Genomic DNA, 19,008 nt, shown 5'->3' with positions numbered 1-19,008 from the left:
GCCAATCTGAGGGTTGAGATATGGAGCGGCAGAGAGTGGAGTCATCAGCAAAGAGATAGAGAGATTTTCCAGAGAGTCGGAGAGATCATTGATGAAGACTAGAAAAGGCACAGGGCCCAGAACACTGCTTTGACGAACTCCAGCCTGAGCAGGAAGGGGAGATGAGAGAATTCCATTCAGGGCCACACGTTGACTACGACCGGTGAGGAAGTCCGTAAGCCATACGTGGAGGTTTCCATAGATACCATACGAGGAGAGTTTGGTGAGCGGGGTGGGGTGCTGGACCGTATTGAAGGCACGTGATATGTCAAGGGAGACAGCTCTGATTTCCTGTTTGGCATTGAGGACCTCCATCCATTGTTGAGACAGCAGAAGCAGCATGTCCAGAGTAGAGTGACCTGGTCTGAATCCGAATTGATGATCTGAGATCAAGCCATTGGAGAAGAGGAAGGATTTGATGTCAGAGGCGATGATTGATTCCATGACTTTGCTGATTTATTGGGAGCAGGCCGATTGGTCTGTAGTTGCAAGGATCTGTTTTTGCACATTTTTTGTGTAAAGCGGTAATGTTAGCTGATTTCCAAACTGATGGCAGATGACCTTGAGCAAAAGAGAGGGTGAAGAGAACAGAGAGAGGGTGAGATAGAGCAGCAGAGCAGGATTTTAGGACCCGTGGGCTGATGCCGTCTGGTCCAGTTGCAGAATCAGAGTCGAGGTTTGACAGAAACTTCTCCACCTTGTTGGGAGAGAAGAACACAGAGTCCAGGAGCAGCTGGGTTCGACTGGTTAAGGTGGGTACAGAGAGAGATGGGTTCAGGACACAAGCTTTTGAGGCAAACACCGAGTTGAGGCATTCGGCTTTTTCACGTGCAGTGTCACCTATGTAGCCGTTTGAGGTAGGGGTGGGGATGGAAGGGGAACAAACACCAGAAACATATTTGACCAAAAACACCACCAGGATTTGGAGGAGGTAAACATGTTTGAGAGTTCAGTCTTGAGAGTAGAGCGATCATACTTCCTCGCTCTCCTGAGGGTAGAAACACTTGTTCCAAGCTTTGTGAAAGGAAGATTGCCTACAGTTGGATTAGCCTTCCAAGAGGCAAAGGCAAGTTGTTTCATGGCAACTGCCTCACCTCAAGATTCAGTGTGCCATGGATGGGAGGAAGGGTATGACAACTGAAGACGAGATGGGATCAATCTGTGCATGAGAGAGAGCAGTTTACTTTGGAAGAATTCCCAGGAAGAGTTGATGTCAGAGGCAGTAGAGATGGGAGACAAGTCCAGATGATTGATAGCTGCTTGAAGACCATTCCAGTCAGCCTAAGTGAAATGCCAGACTCGAGTTTCCAAGTGTGCCTGAGTTGCTGAGTGTGCCTGCATGCTGCGGAGTGTGCCTGCATGCTGCCAAGTGTGTCTGCGTGTTGCTGTGAGTGCTCATGTGGGTGTGCATTTCTGAAAGTGCCTTTCTGTGCATGTTTTTACCCATAATCATCTGAGAGGTTTTCCCAAAACATGTGTTCCTCACAGCCCATGCCACTTTCCTGCATACATATGCATTCTCCACACTACTGTCTGAATGGGATTTTTTGATAAATCGTTGCTGTATTATCATTCAGCAACGGAATTTTATTTTTCAAATGATCCTGATACCATTCATGTCTCTGACGTTGCCAGGTTCTTGCAGTGGATTTCCAAGTCAGGGAATTGGATTATGTACTCTAACACCACAGGATGGACTGGGATCATGCCATTTAACCCCAGCAAACTGCACAATAACGGCCCCATCTCTCAATCCTACAGGTATCTTGTGCATTCTGCACCTTCTGTACATTTAAATGTAAATTCTGTAAATGTCAAACACTACAGGCATCTCGTTAATTCTTTAATGTATCTAGCAACTAACATCCAACAACAGCCCACATGGGCAGTGACAACTGGCCATCTCACCAAGGTGCTCACTTCCTGTCTCAAATGCAAATTGGATAAGTAAAAAAACGCACCAAAACTGCATCAATTACTTGGTAGGATCTCGACACCATATATCGAGGACTTGTGACCCCCTTCACGCCCCCCATCCCCTCCATCCTTTACAAGGCTACTTAACAGCCAGTGCACATTGTATGCATATCCCTCGGTAAAGACTGCTGCGTGGTCTAACTGTCGTCCAGATCCTTGCCCTATAAGGCAATTGCTTTTGTTACTGATGGCTTTTTTACGCACAAGTACGAATATCCCAACTGGAAGTTATTTCAGCAGAAAATATTATTCATCTTTGAAGTCTCTCAAACATTTTGTTTTTTATTTATGCCATTTTACATATGACATGTGAAAATTAAGGAGTGGCCAATTAATCCCTTGACTTTCCTTCCCTTAACTAAGCCTCTCTAACCAATTTTTTTGCTTCCCCTTTTTAACTGCCAAGTTAAAAGCCATTTTATTCTTCTTCTTATGCAGCAGATTCCTGGGAATAACATCTCATCTGTTTGCCTATAACTAGGGGCCCATTGGTGCATTGGACCAAATTTTCATTGGCCTTCACCACCTTGTAGCATACCTGCCTGCCGGAATCGGGGGTATTTTGGGTCTTCGGTGTCTTATGGGTCCCTGGGGATTTTTGGGTCCTCTGGGTCTTTAGGGGTTTTGTGGCACTTAAGGATGAAATGGAAAACCAAATACTGCATTGTAGTCATCAGAAGGATCCATAAGAAGTAAAGAGCAAAGATGGAGTCATCAGGAGGAACCTGGATAGGATTTGGGTTTCAGCTGCTACTCCTCTACCCTCAAACCCATCCAGGCACAGCCAAGTGAACCTTACAGAAAATTTTCTGCAAGAATTAACTTCTCCTAAGACAGATAGACAAAGAAAGACAGAAATAAAGAAGAAGCGAGAATTAGAATGAATAAAGAGAAATATGAAAAAGTAGAAAGAAATGTGAAAGGAACAAAGATGTTGGCCAATTGGACGATCTTAGGGTTCTTAAAAGGTATTCAAAGGTCGAAGGGGTCTCAGCAGTCTAAATAGTCAACAGGTACATTTATATAGTACGTAATTGATGTACGCAATTAATAGACACAAAAGTATGCCCCACACACACACACACACACACACACACACACACACACACACACACACACACACACACACACACACACACACACACACACACACACACACACACAACTCACCCATTTATGCATGTAGTTGTAGATCGCTTCTTTGTAGCGTATTTAGATCTCTTCTTTTATTCACTAAGTTGTGTAGAGTAAGTGGATTTTTCATTTGTATATCTTAGCTATACCTTCCATTGTTTCAGACAACCAACAACTCATGACCATTTCCCTTTTCCTCAGGTTACCTAGAGCAGGCCACAGCGCTTCTTCTTTCCTTTCCTCCTGATGATGACATCACTTCCTGTCTACCTGATTCCCTGACTTCTGATCTCTTGGCTGATGTGTCTGTAGAGATGGCCCCGCCTCGTGACCCCCTTGTAACCTGGATTTGAAACGAGATTAAGTGAAGGAATGAGACATGGAATGTGCAGCATTTTTCAAGCCATTTCATGAATGGCACCTCGTTTGCCTCGTCACAGTGCGATGTTGTGTCTGCAAACCCCACAAGACAATTGTACCGTCTTTTAGCCATTTTATCGTAGTTACTATTTCAGTTGAAAGTTTTATGTAGAATTATTAACTAAATGGTAGGTCAATCCTACCACTGAACCATGTATACAGTATACGGTACGACTTTGGTTGCTGTAGTAGCTTGTTTGTGGCCCATTTATGTTTAAAATGGACAAGTCAGAAATGAACAATTGATAAGGACTAAAATAACTGCCACTTGCCTTTGTCCTTTGTGCATGGTTGCTTCTTCTATGAGAGTTTTAAACAATCGTTTTGTTTTGATTGTATTTTTAATGCGTTTAAAGCATGTATTAAAAGTCAAGTGGTCCATCAGTTAAACGCTAACACCATTTGGATTCAACTGTCAAAGATCCTGGGTGGTGGTATTTTGTCCACTAGGGGAATGGTGGTTCCAGGATACATAGTACCAGACGGCCAGAAAGGGGTTTGACCATACTTTGCAGCTTGTTCAATTAGAATTTATTTTACCCCTTTGCTGGTCTTCATTTGCTTTACTTTCTCTTTCCCTTCAAGCTTTCCGGACTTCCAAATGCCAACATCTTTCTTTCTTTCTTTCCGACCCTTTTTTTGCTTTCCCTTACCCTCTTACTCCATTGATTTTTGAACATATTCACTCTTGCTTATGTGCCCACTCCCCCTCATCTCCTTCAAAAACACTATACTTTCCCTGTTCTGGCCGTCTCCTCTTCCATGGTCTTCTACCCCAACTACCCTGCTTGTTTCGCTTATTCATTTGAAAATCTCCTCCTCCAGTTGATCCTGTCTCTACTTACTGACCTCTCTCCCAATCATTTCCCTTCACTTGTTCCCTCCCAATATCCATTCCCTTTCAGAGTTGTGAAGTTTCCGAGTTGACTCACATTTATATATATATATATATTTATCAATGGAACACTTTCTTCATTTTTGTATGCACACCTCTTTTGTTTCAATTTCTTCATGTTGTTATAATCCACACAAGCCGTTCCAATTGATTTTGTGTATCCATTATTTAGTCACTACAATTTTCATATATCTTTTTATTTTTTAAAACAAACAAACTACATGTCCAAGAATGAAATGAAAGAATGAAAACCTGCCATGAATGAAACATTTTTATGTGCATGGCCTTAAATTTCAAAATCAAAATAACAGTAATAAGAGGAATAAGAAATAATGCTCTTGTTATTATTAATGTTGTTGTTATTTATTTTTATTTTTTTGAGTTTTTATTTTTTGCGTACACACAATGCATCGATCAACTGGTTGGTTTCTGAACTTGCTATTACACGTCAGTTGCTCGTGATGGTTATATGCAGATTGGAATATTATTGATAGTTGATACTGAAAGCAATCCAGACCGTCTGTGATCAGTGTACAATGGCGGTGGAAATATATTGTGTAATCTTGCCCCTAATTAGCACTGTGTAATGCTTTATATTTATATTTTTTGGTTATTTTTTAACCAAACATTTTAGTGCAGCATTCATAGACTTGAAATGGCCCCTTTAACATCCACATGCTTTACAAATGTCTTTTTGTGATGTGCACAATGCCGAACTACTACGGTGACGGCTGTTGCATTTACCAGCATCACAATGCACCGATACGTGTTTGTAAGTAATTTGTTTGAGGACAAAATGGAAAATTCGCAAATGGCCAGCCCAGAGTCCTGACGTGATCAAATGGAAATACACAGCTTGGAGTGCCACTAGAGGGCCGTAATCAGACCACATGGATTTGCACTTGCTCTGGAGAAGGAATGATGTTGACCGAAGGAATGATGTTGACCCTTGTTTTCTACTGAATCCTGGTAGAGAGATCTAGTGACAAAAATACCTTGTTATATTGAGTTAACGAGATGGTTGTGAATTAATAACTTGCTTCTTTTTTATTTTGTCTTTTTTAATCGACTGTTGTGATATTTTTTTGTTTTGTCGCATTGCATGCGTGTGTGTATTTTGTGGACGTACATGAGTATGTAAAATATAAGACATGTTGTGAGCATGGGGAAAAATTTGATTATCTGAATTTAGGTTTACACAGGTTTGTGTTTGCAAATGTCTTGATGAACAAAAGTTTGTATTCAGCAGGGAAAAAAGGTACTTCTGCACAAAATTAACTTTTTTTGTAGAGCAAGAAACGTTCCTCAAAATTGTGAGTACCTCGGCTCACCTTGAAACCAACATTGGGCTGTTAGAAAACGACAGTGGCCTGCAAAGGTATTCACCCTACTCCAAAGTTTTCACATTTTGATGCCACCTGAGCTTATTTCATGATGCTATCAAATCAGACTTAAAACATATGTAGAGCCTTCACAAACTACTCCAAAGTGATAAAGCTAAAAAATGCAGATAAAATGTGAATAAGTTACATTAACAGAGAAAATCATATGATGCTCAGAAACATAAATATTCAACCCATTTCCCTCATTAACCCCTATATCACTTCAGGAGAAAATTATTTGTTTGAAAGGTTAAAAAACAATTGTAATAGGATTCACCAATATGTAATCAGTGGTTCAACTTCAAAATTAAGCTCTTCCACTTATCGAAGGAGTTTTAAGGTGCAACTCACTTGGTCAACCAAAAAGGCAAATATTAAGACCAAGGAACTTTCCAAAGAAGTCAGACATAAAGTGGTGGAGAAGCACCGTTCAGGAGTAGATTATAAGAAGATTTCAAAATCACTCATTATCCCTTTGAGTATGATGAAATCCATCATTGAGAAGTGGAAGACTTATCACACCACCCAGACCCGACACAAGTCAGGTCGCCCATCCAAACTCAGCAGCAGGGCAACTCAGCAGGAAACTGGTTTGGGATGTCACTGTAAATCCAACAACGACTTTGAAAGATCTGCAAGGCTTTATGTCTGAGATGGGAGTCAGTGTTCATCAACCAACAATATGTTCATCAATCAACAATACAATATCACATTCCCTTCACAAAAGTGGTCTCTATAGACAGGTGGCATTAAAGAAGCCATGACTTAAAAAGACGCATCTAAAAGCTCGTATGGACTTTGCGTAAAAGCATCTTAATGATACTGCAGGCATGTGGAGAAATGTTTTGTGGTGAGACTAAATAAAAATTGAACATTTGGTCTGAATTTAAAGTGTTACATCTGGCACAAGCCTAACTGCACATCACTCAGTCAACACCATCCCTTCTGTCAAGCATGGTGGTGGCATCATCATGATATGGGGTTGGTTTTCATCAGCAGGGCCTGGCAAGCTTGTTAGTATATAAGGGACAATGGACGGTGCAAAGCACAGGAGAATCGAATCCTTGATGAAAACCTACTTGAGTCAGCCATGAATCTGAAACTGGGTAGGAGATTCACATTTCAGCAAGACAATGATCCGAAGCACAAAGCTAAAGCCACACTGGAGTGGCTGAATAAGAAAATAAATGTTCTTGAGTGGCCCAGTCAAAGTCCTGACTTGAACCCAATTGAACATTGATGGTGCAACTTGAAGATTGCAGTCTATTGACGATACCTATCAAAGTTGGCAGAACTAGAGCAATTTTCAAGTGAAGAATGGGGAAAGCTTTTGCCATCTCACTGTGCAAAGTTGGTAGAGACCGACCCAAAAAGACTAGTAGCAGTCATTGCTGCTATCGGTGCTTCCACCAAGTACTGACCGAAGGGGTTTACTACTTTTGCAACCAGTGAATTTTAATTTGTACATGTTTTTTGTAAGTATTCTTGACATGTAACCTCCTTCATCTACAAGTGTTTAGTTTGATCTTTTCAGTTATGAATTCAAAAAGTTAATTTGGAAATTATTTTCGACATAATTTGTAATTCATCTAAATGTGGATTTTTTGGGAGGGGGTGAATATTTTTGCAGGCCACTGTATATTTTACAATTCACACAAAATCTATCAAAAGGTCCACGTTCCAACAAGGGGTGCTGTGGTACATTACCTGCATTGATTGCTGAACAAACCATGCTCATATTTAACCTGCTTACGACGGAAGACACGGTAATGTCGCAAGCAGAAAACCGTTTTGGTGAAAAGAAAACATACAATGCTTTACCGGCCAATGAACAAAGTTTCCATTTGAAATGTGATTTCAAATACGAAACCATTCTGGGTTTGCATGAACTAGGTTCACGGAGTTTGCGTTGATTTCACACCTTTATATGATTGTTGTGTGGCTGTTTTTCACTGAAGGTACAGACATTAACCCATAGCTGAACATCGGATAAACCAATGATATAAAGCTCACAGGTGCTCAGTTAAGGAAGTGGTGTTTCTAGGCATAGACATTTTGGGCATAACAGTGCAGCGAAGAAATCTCAACCCAAGATTTCTTAAGATTGAAAGTTTGTTTTATTTTTCTTCTAGTTGCATTAAGTAAAAGTTGTGGGCTTATGTGATAAAAAAAATATGAAATAAATCACATTTTATGCTATAAATATTGTCTCCTTTTTGTTGGATTGAGAATTAGTCTCTTCTATCTTTTTTTTTTTTTTTTTTTGTGTACAGAGTCGAGGCATCTTCTTCTTTCTTAAGACTCAATCCCATCAGTTAGGAGTCGACTACTTGGATCCACCTTCTCCATTCTCCTCCGTGATCTTCTCTCAATCATTTGTTCTTCAAATATCTTTCCACTACATCCCTCCACCATAATCTCTGTTTCCTCTTGATCTTTCCCCTTTAATTGGCTCATTCCATACCTTCTTGATTAGTTCCTCATCCTTTTTCCTCATCACATGTCCAAACCACCGCAACCTAACCTCTCTAATCATTTATGTAATACATGCAACTCCGGCTCTCTTGCATAGCTCCTCATTCCTCAACCGCTCTCTTAGGGATACTCTGGAAATACACTTAAACACTCATGTATCCTCTCCAGCAACTCCTCTTCCATTTCTCTTAATGCCCATGTTTGATCCAGCCTCTTCTATCTACTAGCCTAAACAAAAACACATTGATTGTGACGTCATACAAATTGCGACTGACCACAACCTTACATGAATGTCCAAGGGCAATATTCAGATTGTGTGGTTTGCAGTGGATAAAAGAAGCCTGGTGCTGACTTGGGATCCTCGGATCCTGAGTTCGAATCCTGGTCGATCGTTGAATTAACGCCAGGGGGGTTGACTCAGCCTGTCATCCTTCCGAGGTCAGCAAATTGAGTACCAGTTCACTGGGAAGAATGAGCCACCCGAGTATCTGGCGTCAGAGTGGCTGCCCATCCAGGATTTTGCCCCCGAGCCTAGGAAACTGTTTTGACAGCCCTATGCATCTGAAAAGGAGCGGTTTTCTTCTTCTTCTTCTTCACGATGAAGCCGAAACAACAAGTAGATAAAAACATCATGGTCTAGCCTGGGTTCGAATCTCAGCCCAGCTATAAACTGTCATCCTGGTGTTTCACAGGCATCAATGTGTGTGCCGTCCCTCGGGTGGACGTAAAGATCCCACGGTGTCCTTCGCGAAGAGTTGGCGAGCTATCGCTGGCACCCTGAACAAATTCCAAATTCCTGCCATAAATACTGCTGGGAGAGGGATGGCAAACGACCCAGTAAGACTCGAGGCCGAGAAACTGCTTCGGCAGAACCAACGCTCTGTAACAGTATGGTATATCAGATCGAAGAGTTTAAATCACTACAAAAGCAACAATAGAATCTCGTTTTTTGACTTGTGGAGATTTCTTTAGCATTTCCCTTTTGGCAGTCATTGCTTTGAAAGTTTAATCTTCGTTATACTTGTGTGCATTACAGTTTGGAATAACTTAGCGATAGCCATGACCTTTGATACCAATCATCTTCGAGGCACATATAATAATTTACAAGGTTTGTTTAAACATCCCCCCCCAAAAAAATGGAATAATAAAGCAGAATTCAGAAACAGCAAGGTGTATAAAAAGGTGTATAATTAAGTTCCTTTTGTCCTCTTCGAGGCACATATAATAATTTACAAGGTTTGTTTAAACATCCCCCAAAAAAAATGGAATAATAAAGCAGAATTCAGAAACAGCAATCGGTGAAGCTCTATCTGGTAGTCAGGATCACTATGTCAATAAATTATATTTCGTTCAAAATCATGGTAGATTAGCAAACCTATACATTTTTGGAAAGGCTATAGCATAAGGAAACTAAAAATCAATGTTTACATTTGGAGAGATACCTGTATGGCGGCCATTTTGGATTTTCAAAATGGCCACTGTAAAATACATATTTTGTTCTATTTCTGCCTCTAATTACCCTAAAAACTTTTAAAAATATACTAAACCTATATTTTCAGGGACAAGGCATCCAATGAAAGTATGAAATTAGTGCTATGGGGAATGGTAAGACACGAATCAAAGGTTTTGAATTGCAAAATACTGTCTTTATATTCGCGATACGTTGCATAATCAAATACATGTTATCATTTTGTACAGGCAGTTAATAACATCAAAATGTGTCACAATAATTCATATCACCAAACATACACAGGCAGTCTGCAAAATCATATATACACATGCAGTCAGTATAACTTCACATCTACACAGGCAGTCAATGACAAAATATACACAGGCAGTCAATGGCATCAAACATACACGATTACAGAATATGCCATTTAGAGTTCGTCATCACTGTCCTGTGTGTCGTATCCGACAATATAGTCCGCATCGTTTTCACAGTCCGTTCCACACAAGCAAAGGTCGCTCAAATTGATTGGCAAATCGAATTGGTCGAATGGTCGATCGAATCGAATTCGATGAATCGAATCGAATCGATCGAATTGGTCGAATGGTCGATCGAAGCGATTGGTCGAATTGGTCGAATGGAATTGGTCGATTGGTCGAATTGGCAAATGTAAATATTGATTTTCAGATTTTCCATGTAATAACGTTTCCAAAAATGTATAGGTTTGCTAATCTACCATGATTTTGAACGAAAAAACATAGTGAACCTGACTATGGCTTTGAATGGTCAAAGATTATATTGTAAAAAGGAAAACAGGAGTGCTGTGAAATGGACTTCAAAATGATGCACATTGTAAAAGACATTTACAAGAGCAAGTCGAAAAGGTCCTGCCTCAAAAGCAATTTTTGTTTTCTCGAGCCAAAATGATTCCCTCTTTCAATGCGATAACAAAAGACCCACTGGCTGCTGAAATTGTGCACAATTTGGTCTAGCTTGAGCAAGATATACAGGATGTGACTTCCACATCACTCATCATGTCCCACCCATGCCTTTTGCAGAGCGTTGGTGCTGCCGAAGCAGTTACTGGGCTGCAAACCTGGTCGGGTTGCCACTCTGACTCAGGAAGTCTGAGCAGGAATTTGGGATTTGGCCAGTTCATCAACTAATGCTGGCAGACATTTAATGTCCATCCGATTGAATCATGAATCGCCATGCCCGTGAAACATCGGGTTGACAGTTTTTTTTATCTGTGTCGGGATTCAAACCCAGACTGGACAGCATAGATGGGAGTGTGCGTATCTCGAAGCCATCCTGCACGACTTCATGTCGTAAAACCAAGCAACAGAGACGCACAGTCACCTGGGCTGTGGAACAAAGGTGTATCATTAAGTTCCTTTTGAAGGAGAACGTTAAAGCACCTGACTTGTGACTTCCACAGGTGATGTGGAAGTTTGTTGATGCAAATAAATACATCATCACATTTGGTAATGCAATTCTTTCATGTGCCTGTGGAACGGTGCAATGAGTTCGAAAGTGACTGTGAAATGGTGATCGATCTTGAGCAACCAACCAACCACCGTCATTCAAGCAAACACTCAACATGCTGAATATTTTTGTACCACTCATTAGACGGCTTAAGTTTATTAGCAGAGTACCCACTTTTCAAGCATGTAACACGTTGTTCGAAAACGTCCCTTTATTTGGGCGGTGTATAAGCAATGGACCGCTGCCTCGATTGCTCCCAAAAATAAAAAAAATAACCCGGGTTACATATATGAAGCGAAAACATGCGTACTGCTTTTGTGCATCGTGGTTATATAGCTCGGATAAATCCAATTGCATCATTCCCCCCCAAAAGTAAGAAAATACCAAGATGGGCGAATTGTTTTTTTTCTTCAAGATTTAATGGGTTCCAACGGAACTTACACAGGCTTACACAGGCTTACACAATTCCAGAGTGCCCTCATTCATCCATTAAAGTTTCTGCTTCCTGGGTCAAACCCTCTCGGATGAGTAGAAAAACGTACAACATACTTACACTCCATTTTAAAGTCTATGAATTATGAAGACGTCAAAGCACATGCACTGAAATGGCTGCGTATACTCATCCCAAATGATAATACAGTACGTAGGCAGAATCAAGGCACTGCCATATTGTTTGGACATGTTTGTGTGTGAAGCAGAGGAATACCTTGAGACATTACAAGTGAAGTTTTATTATTTCTCATGTATGGGCTCTTCACTAGTATGGTAAATCTGCGAAAACTGAACGTATTCCAAATAAGTCATAGTGAAGTGTACAATGTTAAAAACAAACAACCATTAAAATGGTAACAATATCAGGATTGTTTTTACAACATAGATACTCACACATTTGATTTCAATGCAGCACTTTTTCCCCAAATTAAATGGTTTTTCTTTTGAACCATTCTGCAATGGCATTATTCTTCCCAACCACTTATTTCCAGAAGAAGGAGGCGGAGTAAACGAGCTTCGTAGGTGATCGAGTTCTTTCCAGGGTGAAGGGTTAAAGTGCTGGAGTCATTAACTGGAGGTTCCAGATAAGCAGGGATGGTGTCGCCATGTGCTGAGAAGAGGGAGGGGAACGAGAGATAGAGAAAGAGGCAAGAGTGTGAAAAACAAAATAGCAGCAAAACAACAAGATAGGATGTACTCAATTATTACATTACATATAGCATCACCCATATAAAGTTATCCAACAAAAGTTACAAACAACTTTTACAAGGGAATTGTGCTCAGAGATCATAAGTGCTTTAGGGTCTAATCTATATACAGTATATATAAAACACAGTTTGTGTGTGTGTGTGTGTGTGTGTGTGTGTGTGTGTGTGTGTGTGTGTAATGTTACCGATAGACTCCGAAACGGAGAGGCTTACGTGCTTGATATTTAACATAGACATGGCCATTGAGCCTGGGACGAACATGGCCGAACTCAAAATATTTGTCGATCCATATTTTTTATTCATATTTACCTCAGCGCATTTCAGCGAAGTACCCGCTAATCTCAGCCGGTTCCAGAGCAGCTCGCTGATTCGCTCAGAGCGATCACATGATGTTCCATTTCCGCCGCCAGACTGATTCGCTCAGAGCGATCACGTGATGTTCCATCCCGTCACACGTCACACGTTTTTTCACCTTTTATGCGATCGTGTTTTGTATCGATTTTGTGCGATATGAATTAAATGTCTTTGAAACAGCTGTGAAACGTCTTTCCACAACCCTTCCGTAACCGATTGGAGCAGATTATTGCCGCACAAAACGAGATCCGCGAAGCGAGTTGGTCGAGTCATGCTGACCAAGATGGCGACACGGGGGCTTCACTTTTCATGGAGTATGAGCGTTCCATATATTTTCAATTCAGTGCGCCCGTGATTTGTGGCATAGACATGACCATTGGGCCTTCACGGTGTAATTTGTGCGAGGCTTTTGTCCGAGTGAGCTTGAGTCGAGAGGGCGAATGTACGGGTTGGGAATGTACGGGTCTCCCTTCCCCCGCCCGGCAACGCCGTCGTCTGTATATATTGATATATTGTTATATATTGTTGCGATATATACTGTATATATTGTTGCGGATCTCCCGAAGCCCATCCACGTTATAAAGGGGGGATTAAACCCCTTTTTCCCCTTGGGTCTTCGTGTCCACGAGGCTGAATCGCCACTTCCGCAGCAAGCGTGAAAAAATTATCGGGTCGACGCCGCACGTACCTTTGACCCCACGCCCGCCACGAAAACGGGGACCGGACCTCGCACAAGCCACGCTAATCGATTACGCCGAGCGGTGTGCGTATCACGTGACTCGTGCCGTTACTTTTATGGAACCAGATTCGAGCGGTTTTATTCGTACTATGCTGGGCCAATTAATGGAAAGGACGGGAACGGTCAAATCAGAGGAAGAACACAATTTATTATAATGTACAGTGATCAGGATAAAGGAAAGGGGACACAGAGCAGATGCTTAAACAATGTTAACTTAAACCCAGACACAGGGCCCACTCACTCACACGGGGAAATGGAGGAAGAAAGTTCGCGCGCCAAACGCGCCTTGCCGTCGGTCGCTCCCGGACAGCTCGCCTGGCGTGGCCCTCTGGTGGTCACGGCATGTGCAGGGAGCGCAGGCAGGAGGAGATCGCGCGTCTGTAGCCTGGAACGGGTCGTCTTCACGAGCGCGATTAATACAGCGCAGCAGAGCGCAGGGCACAGGGCACGGGGAAAGTTCGTGTACAACGACGATAAAATAGGCAATTCAATGCAAGTACTTCGACTTGTTCAGGGGCTGGGCGATTCTCTCTCTCTCTCTCTCGTTCTGACTCGTCTCCTGCGCGTTCTCCAGCTCAACTCGCACTCAAGCTCCACTGACCTGAACTGAGGCGGGGGGCTCGGAGCAGGGTTTTTTATGGCTCCGCCCCGGCCCTACTCGAATGTTCCATGCTCCGCCTCCCGTTGCCGTGGTTAGCCACTCCCCTCGAGCTCTGATTGGCGGCTCGCGCTTACCGGCCACTCCCCCTGCAGCTCCTCCCTTCGGCCTTGCCAGACTTGTTCAGGCCGAGCACGTGGCATTCCAGCGCAAAAGAACACCTAAGCTCACTGACCTGCTCAACGCAAAACTAACACAGGAAAGGAGACTACCTTACATTTACTAAGAAATAACTGAACTACTGCGAGGCCACATGTTGTGGTGCGTCTACCTACGAGGGGGGGGGGGGGGGGGTCATCCTTTATTCTCAAAAACCACAACACTACACCCCTCTCTCACCAGACTCGCCCCGAGTCAAACCCACCCAACAATGGAACGACCGGTAAAGCCTGGCATGCAATATTACCATTACGTTTAAATGTGACACATAGGTGTGGTTTCCACTAGCATTTACTCTGACCCATGTGTGCGACAGTTTTTAGCACTAAATATGTCCCTCCTATTGCGTTGAGCAGCTATCTAACAGTTTCACACCCACAACTACCCGAGTATTTCCGGAATTTCAAACTAAATACATAGCCGATGGGCACATTCTTATATTTACAATGCACAGAACTTAACTTTATTTACAACTAGCAGAAGTACCCGGCATTGCCGGGCGGGGAGGGGCAGGGGAGGGGGAAGGGAGGGGAACGGGGGGGAGGGGAGGAGAGGGGGGGGGGGAGGGGAGGAGAGGGGGGGGAGGGGAGCAGAGGGCGGGAGAGGGGAGAAGAGGGGGGAGGAGGAGGGGGGAGGGGAGGGGAGGAGAGGGGGGGAGGGGGAGGGATAGGAGGGGGAGAGGGGGGGAGGGGGGAGGAGAGGAGAGGGGGGAAGGGGAGGGATGGGAGGGGGAGAGGGGTGGGAGAGGAGTGGGAGGGGAGAGGGTGGGGGAGAGGGTGGGGGGGAGGGGAGGGGGGGAGGGGGAAGGGGAGGGGGGATGAGGAGGGGAAGTTGCTCACTCACAAGCTCACTCAGACAAAAGCCTCGCACAAATTACACCGTGAAGGCCCAATGGCCATGTCTATGCCACAAATCAAGTACGTGAGCGAGTTGGGCGCACGGAATTGAAAATATATAGAACGCTCATACTCCTTGAAAAGTGAAGCCGCCGTGTCGCCATCTTGGTTAGCACGACTCGACCAACTCGCTTCGCGGATCTCGTTTGTTTTGAACGTGTGAATTACGTGCGAACGCGTAACTGTGAGTTTATGGCGGCAAGGAACATCACGTGATCGCTCTGAGCAAATCAGCGCGCTGCTCTGCCACCTGCTCAGATTCCGTGTATAATATTCCTCGCTGAAATGCGCTGAGGTAAATATGAATAAAAAATATGGATCTCGTAAAGATGAAAGAAAAAAAAGTTCGCTAGTTGGGATCCCACACACCAGACGCATCAACAAACAAAGGAAGATATATCAAAAAGAACCGTTGTGTTTGCGTTTGTGCTGGCTTATCTTTGTGTGTCAGGAATCGTCCGGTCCCAGCACGTCGTCCGAACACAGCTATGGTTGGTGCGAACCACTCGGTCGTTGGCGCGAACCAGGCCCCGATGCGCCCTTGCTCACTCGGCCTTGATGAAGGCCTCCCGCGCGAGGCGAATGAGCATGCAGCCCGCTTCCCAACCATGCCCTTCCTCACGAATGCGGCACTGAAACGGCGGCTCTTCGTTCTTGGGGCTCTGCCATTTTACAAATGCCCCTCACGCAGTCTCTCTTCGGTTCGCAACCACAGGTCACATCCCGCACACCGTCGCTCGCCAACATCCGACACGAAGCGGGGAGAGTCGATGGCAGAGGAATACGCGAGGGCCAAGTGAGAGAGAGTATCCAACAACGAGACAGGAAGGAGAGGGACGTCGATGCTGACAGAGGCAAAATGCGACCGCTCGCTAAGGGATCCAGCACGAGAAGGGAAAAATGTCAGCTCGCGGTTCGTGGTGTCGCTTCTCCTCTGACGTCACCGGCCCTTCTTCGACTAATCCTTCGCAAGGTGGGCGTGGCCTCAGCCTGCCTTGCACGGTTTGCCTGCTATGGCGCCATAGTGCGTGGTTGCCTCCTGTTTGTTCTTTTCCGTCAGTCATTGTGGCGGCGGGGGAATTTAATTAGTGTGTGCGCTATTGGGCCGAGCTAATGTGTGTGATGTGCATTGCTATACGGGACACAGGTATGATCACAGAGGTTTCACATACAATGGAGTCTTATCCTTATTCCCTAGAACTATTTATCATGCCCCACTCCTCGTAATGGGGACAAAGACACACCTTAATCTGAACAAACCGCCTAAACAGAACTTATTACAGGTGAGGTTTCCTATCACGACAGCCAGACACCTACCTATGCAGATCTACCTAAATCTATATATGCCCCTACCCCAAAATTCATAACAATATATATATATATATTTTCTTTTTTAGACGATCGAGGCTCATATAAGAGCTAGCATTAATCACAAAAAAACCATAAACGAACACATAAAACATATAATAAAGGGAGCTGGAGACAAGATGGGGAGAGAGAATCTCAAAAATAGCTGGTGGTTGAATTCAGTTAGCCGATATGTAAATCATATTCAAATTACAAGTCAATCGGATTAAAATTGAGGATTTTAGAAATTTGGAAAGAAGTCGTTGACCTTTGACCTATGTTGACCTTTTGACCTCAAAAATATATCGGATTTTGTCGGACCACGAACTCTACCATTTGGTGAAGTTTCGTGAAGATTGGTTAAAAACTGTGACCTGTAGGCAAGTATAAGTGAGCGGATAGACAAATACACAAACCAACAAACAAACACACAAATGAAAAATCACTCATAGAGCGACACTAGGCAAACCAGAACAAAGTAGAATGGCACTCAGTCGAGCATCTTTTTGACCTCAAAAATAATTTGTGGTAGATTTCAGTGACCTGATATGAAAATCCTATTCAAATTCAAGTTAATCGGATGAAAATTGACAATTTTAGAAATTTGGCCTATGTTGACCTTTTGGCCTATGTTGACGTCAAAAATAGTTGGTGGTTGGTTTCAGTAAGCTGTTATGCAAATCCTATTCAGATTTCGAGTCAATCGGATGAAAATTGAGGATTTTATAAATTCAAAAAAAAATGGTTAACCTTTGGCCTATATTGACCTTTTGGCCTATTTCGACCTCAAAAATAGTTGGTCGTTGGTTTCAGTAAGCTGATAGGCAAATCCTATTCAGATTTCAAGTCAATCGGATGAAAATTGAGGATTTTAGAAATTCGAAAAAAGTGGTTGACCTTTGGCCTATGTTGAACTTTTGGGCTATGCTGATCTCAAAAATAGTTGGTGGTTGAATTCAGTTCACCTATATATAAATCCTATTCAAATTTCATGTCAATCGGATGAAAATTGACGATTTTAGAAATGTGAAAAAAGTGGTTGACCTTTGGCCTATGTTGACATTTTTGCCAACGCTGATCTCAAAAATAGCAAGTGGTTGAATTCAGTTAGCCGATGTGTAAATCCCATTCAAATTTCAAGTCAATCGGATTAAAATTGAGGATTTTAGAAATTTGAAATTGTTGTTGACCTTTTGGCTTATGCTGATCTCAAAAATAGTTGGTGGTTGAATTCAGTTATCTGAAATGAAAATCCTCTTCAAATTTCAAGTCAATTTGATGAAAATTGAGGATTTTAGAAATATGAAAAAAGTGGTTGAGCTTTGGGCTATGTTGATCTCAAAAATAGTTGGTGGTTGAATTCAGTAAGCCGATATGTAAATCCTCTTCAAATTTCAAGTCAATCGGATGAAAATTGAGGATATTAGAAACTTGATATTGTTGTTCACCTTTGGCTTATGTTGACCTTTTGGCCTATGGTGATCTCAAAAATAGTTGTTGGTTGAATTCAGTAAGCTCATATGTAAATCCTCTTCAAATTGGATGTCAATTGGATGAAAAGTGAGGATTTTAGAAATTCAAAAAAAGTGTTTGACCTTTGGCCTATGTTGACCTTTTGATCTAAGCTGATCTCAAAAATAGTTGGTGGTTGAATTCAGTTCACCTATATATAAATCCTATTCAAATTTCATGTAAATCGGATGAAAATTGACGATTTTAGAAATGTGAAAAAAGTGGTTGTCCTTTGGCCTATGTTGAAATTTTTGCCTACGCTGATCTCAAAAATAGCAAGTGGTTGAATTCAGTTAGCCGATGTGTAAATCCCATTCAAATTTCAAGTCAATCGAATTAAAATTGAGGATTTTAGAAATTTGAAATTGTTGTTGACCTTTGGCATATGTTGACCTTTTGGCTTATGCTGATCTCAAAAATAGTTGGTGGTTGAATTCAGTTTTCTGAAATGAAAATCCTATTCAAATTTCAAGTCAATTGGATGAAAATTGAGGATTTTAGAAATATGAAAAAAGTGGTTGAGCTTTGGGCAATGTTGATCTCAAAAATAGTTGGTGGTTGAATTCAGTTTGCTGATATGTAAATCCCATTCAAATTTCAAGTCAATTGGATGAAAATTGAGGATTTTAGAAATATGAAAAAAGTGGTTGAGCTTTGGGCTATGTTGATCTCAAAAATAGTTGGTGGTTGAATTCAGTTAGCCGATATGTAAATCCTCTTCAGATTTCAAGTCAATCGGATGAAAATTGAGGATATTAGAAACTTGATATTGTTGTTAACCTTTGGCTTATGTTGACCTTTTGGCCTACGCTGATCTCAAAAATAGTTGTTGGTTGAATTCAGTAAGCTCATATGTAAATCCTCTTCAAATTGGATGTCAATTGGATGAA

General features: G+C 42.3%; 2 protein-coding genes across 4 annotated transcripts in view; one reads left to right on the top strand and one right to left on the bottom strand.

The window, feature by feature from the left end:
• LOC137431340 (transcriptional coactivator YAP1) overlaps positions 1-8,050 on the top strand; it is a 56,576-nt gene extending 48,526 nt beyond the window's left edge. For both annotated transcript variants that reach the window (XM_068122580.2, XM_068122572.2), the window contains 2 exons: positions 1,675-1,800; positions 3,352-8,050. In XM_068122580.2, coding sequence (XP_067978681.2) covers positions 1,675-1,800; positions 3,352-3,503 — 278 coding nt within the window. In that variant the 3' untranslated portion in view covers positions 3,504-8,050. The remainder of the gene's footprint in view (positions 1-1,674; positions 1,801-3,351) is intronic.
• Positions 8,051-11,965: 3,915 nt separating this feature from the next.
• Positions 11,966-19,008, bottom strand: part of LOC137431328 (intraflagellar transport protein 70A) — a 199,593-nt gene continuing 192,550 nt past the window's right edge. For both annotated transcript variants that reach the window (XM_068122551.2, XM_068122559.2), the window contains exon 19: positions 11,966-12,356. In XM_068122551.2, the coding sequence (XP_067978652.2) occupies positions 12,211-12,356 (146 nt within the window). In that variant the 3' untranslated portion in view covers positions 11,966-12,210. The remainder of the gene's footprint in view (positions 12,357-19,008) is intronic.

The sequence above is a fragment of the Myxine glutinosa genome, chromosome 1 (genome assembly GCF_964187855.1).
Source record: "Myxine glutinosa chromosome 1, kmMyxGlut1.1, whole genome shotgun sequence".
Lineage (NCBI taxonomy): Eukaryota > Metazoa > Chordata > Myxini > Myxiniformes > Myxinidae > Myxine > Myxine glutinosa.
Note: the sequence above shows the minus strand (reverse complement) of the source record. Positions and strands in the feature narration are given on the sequence as shown.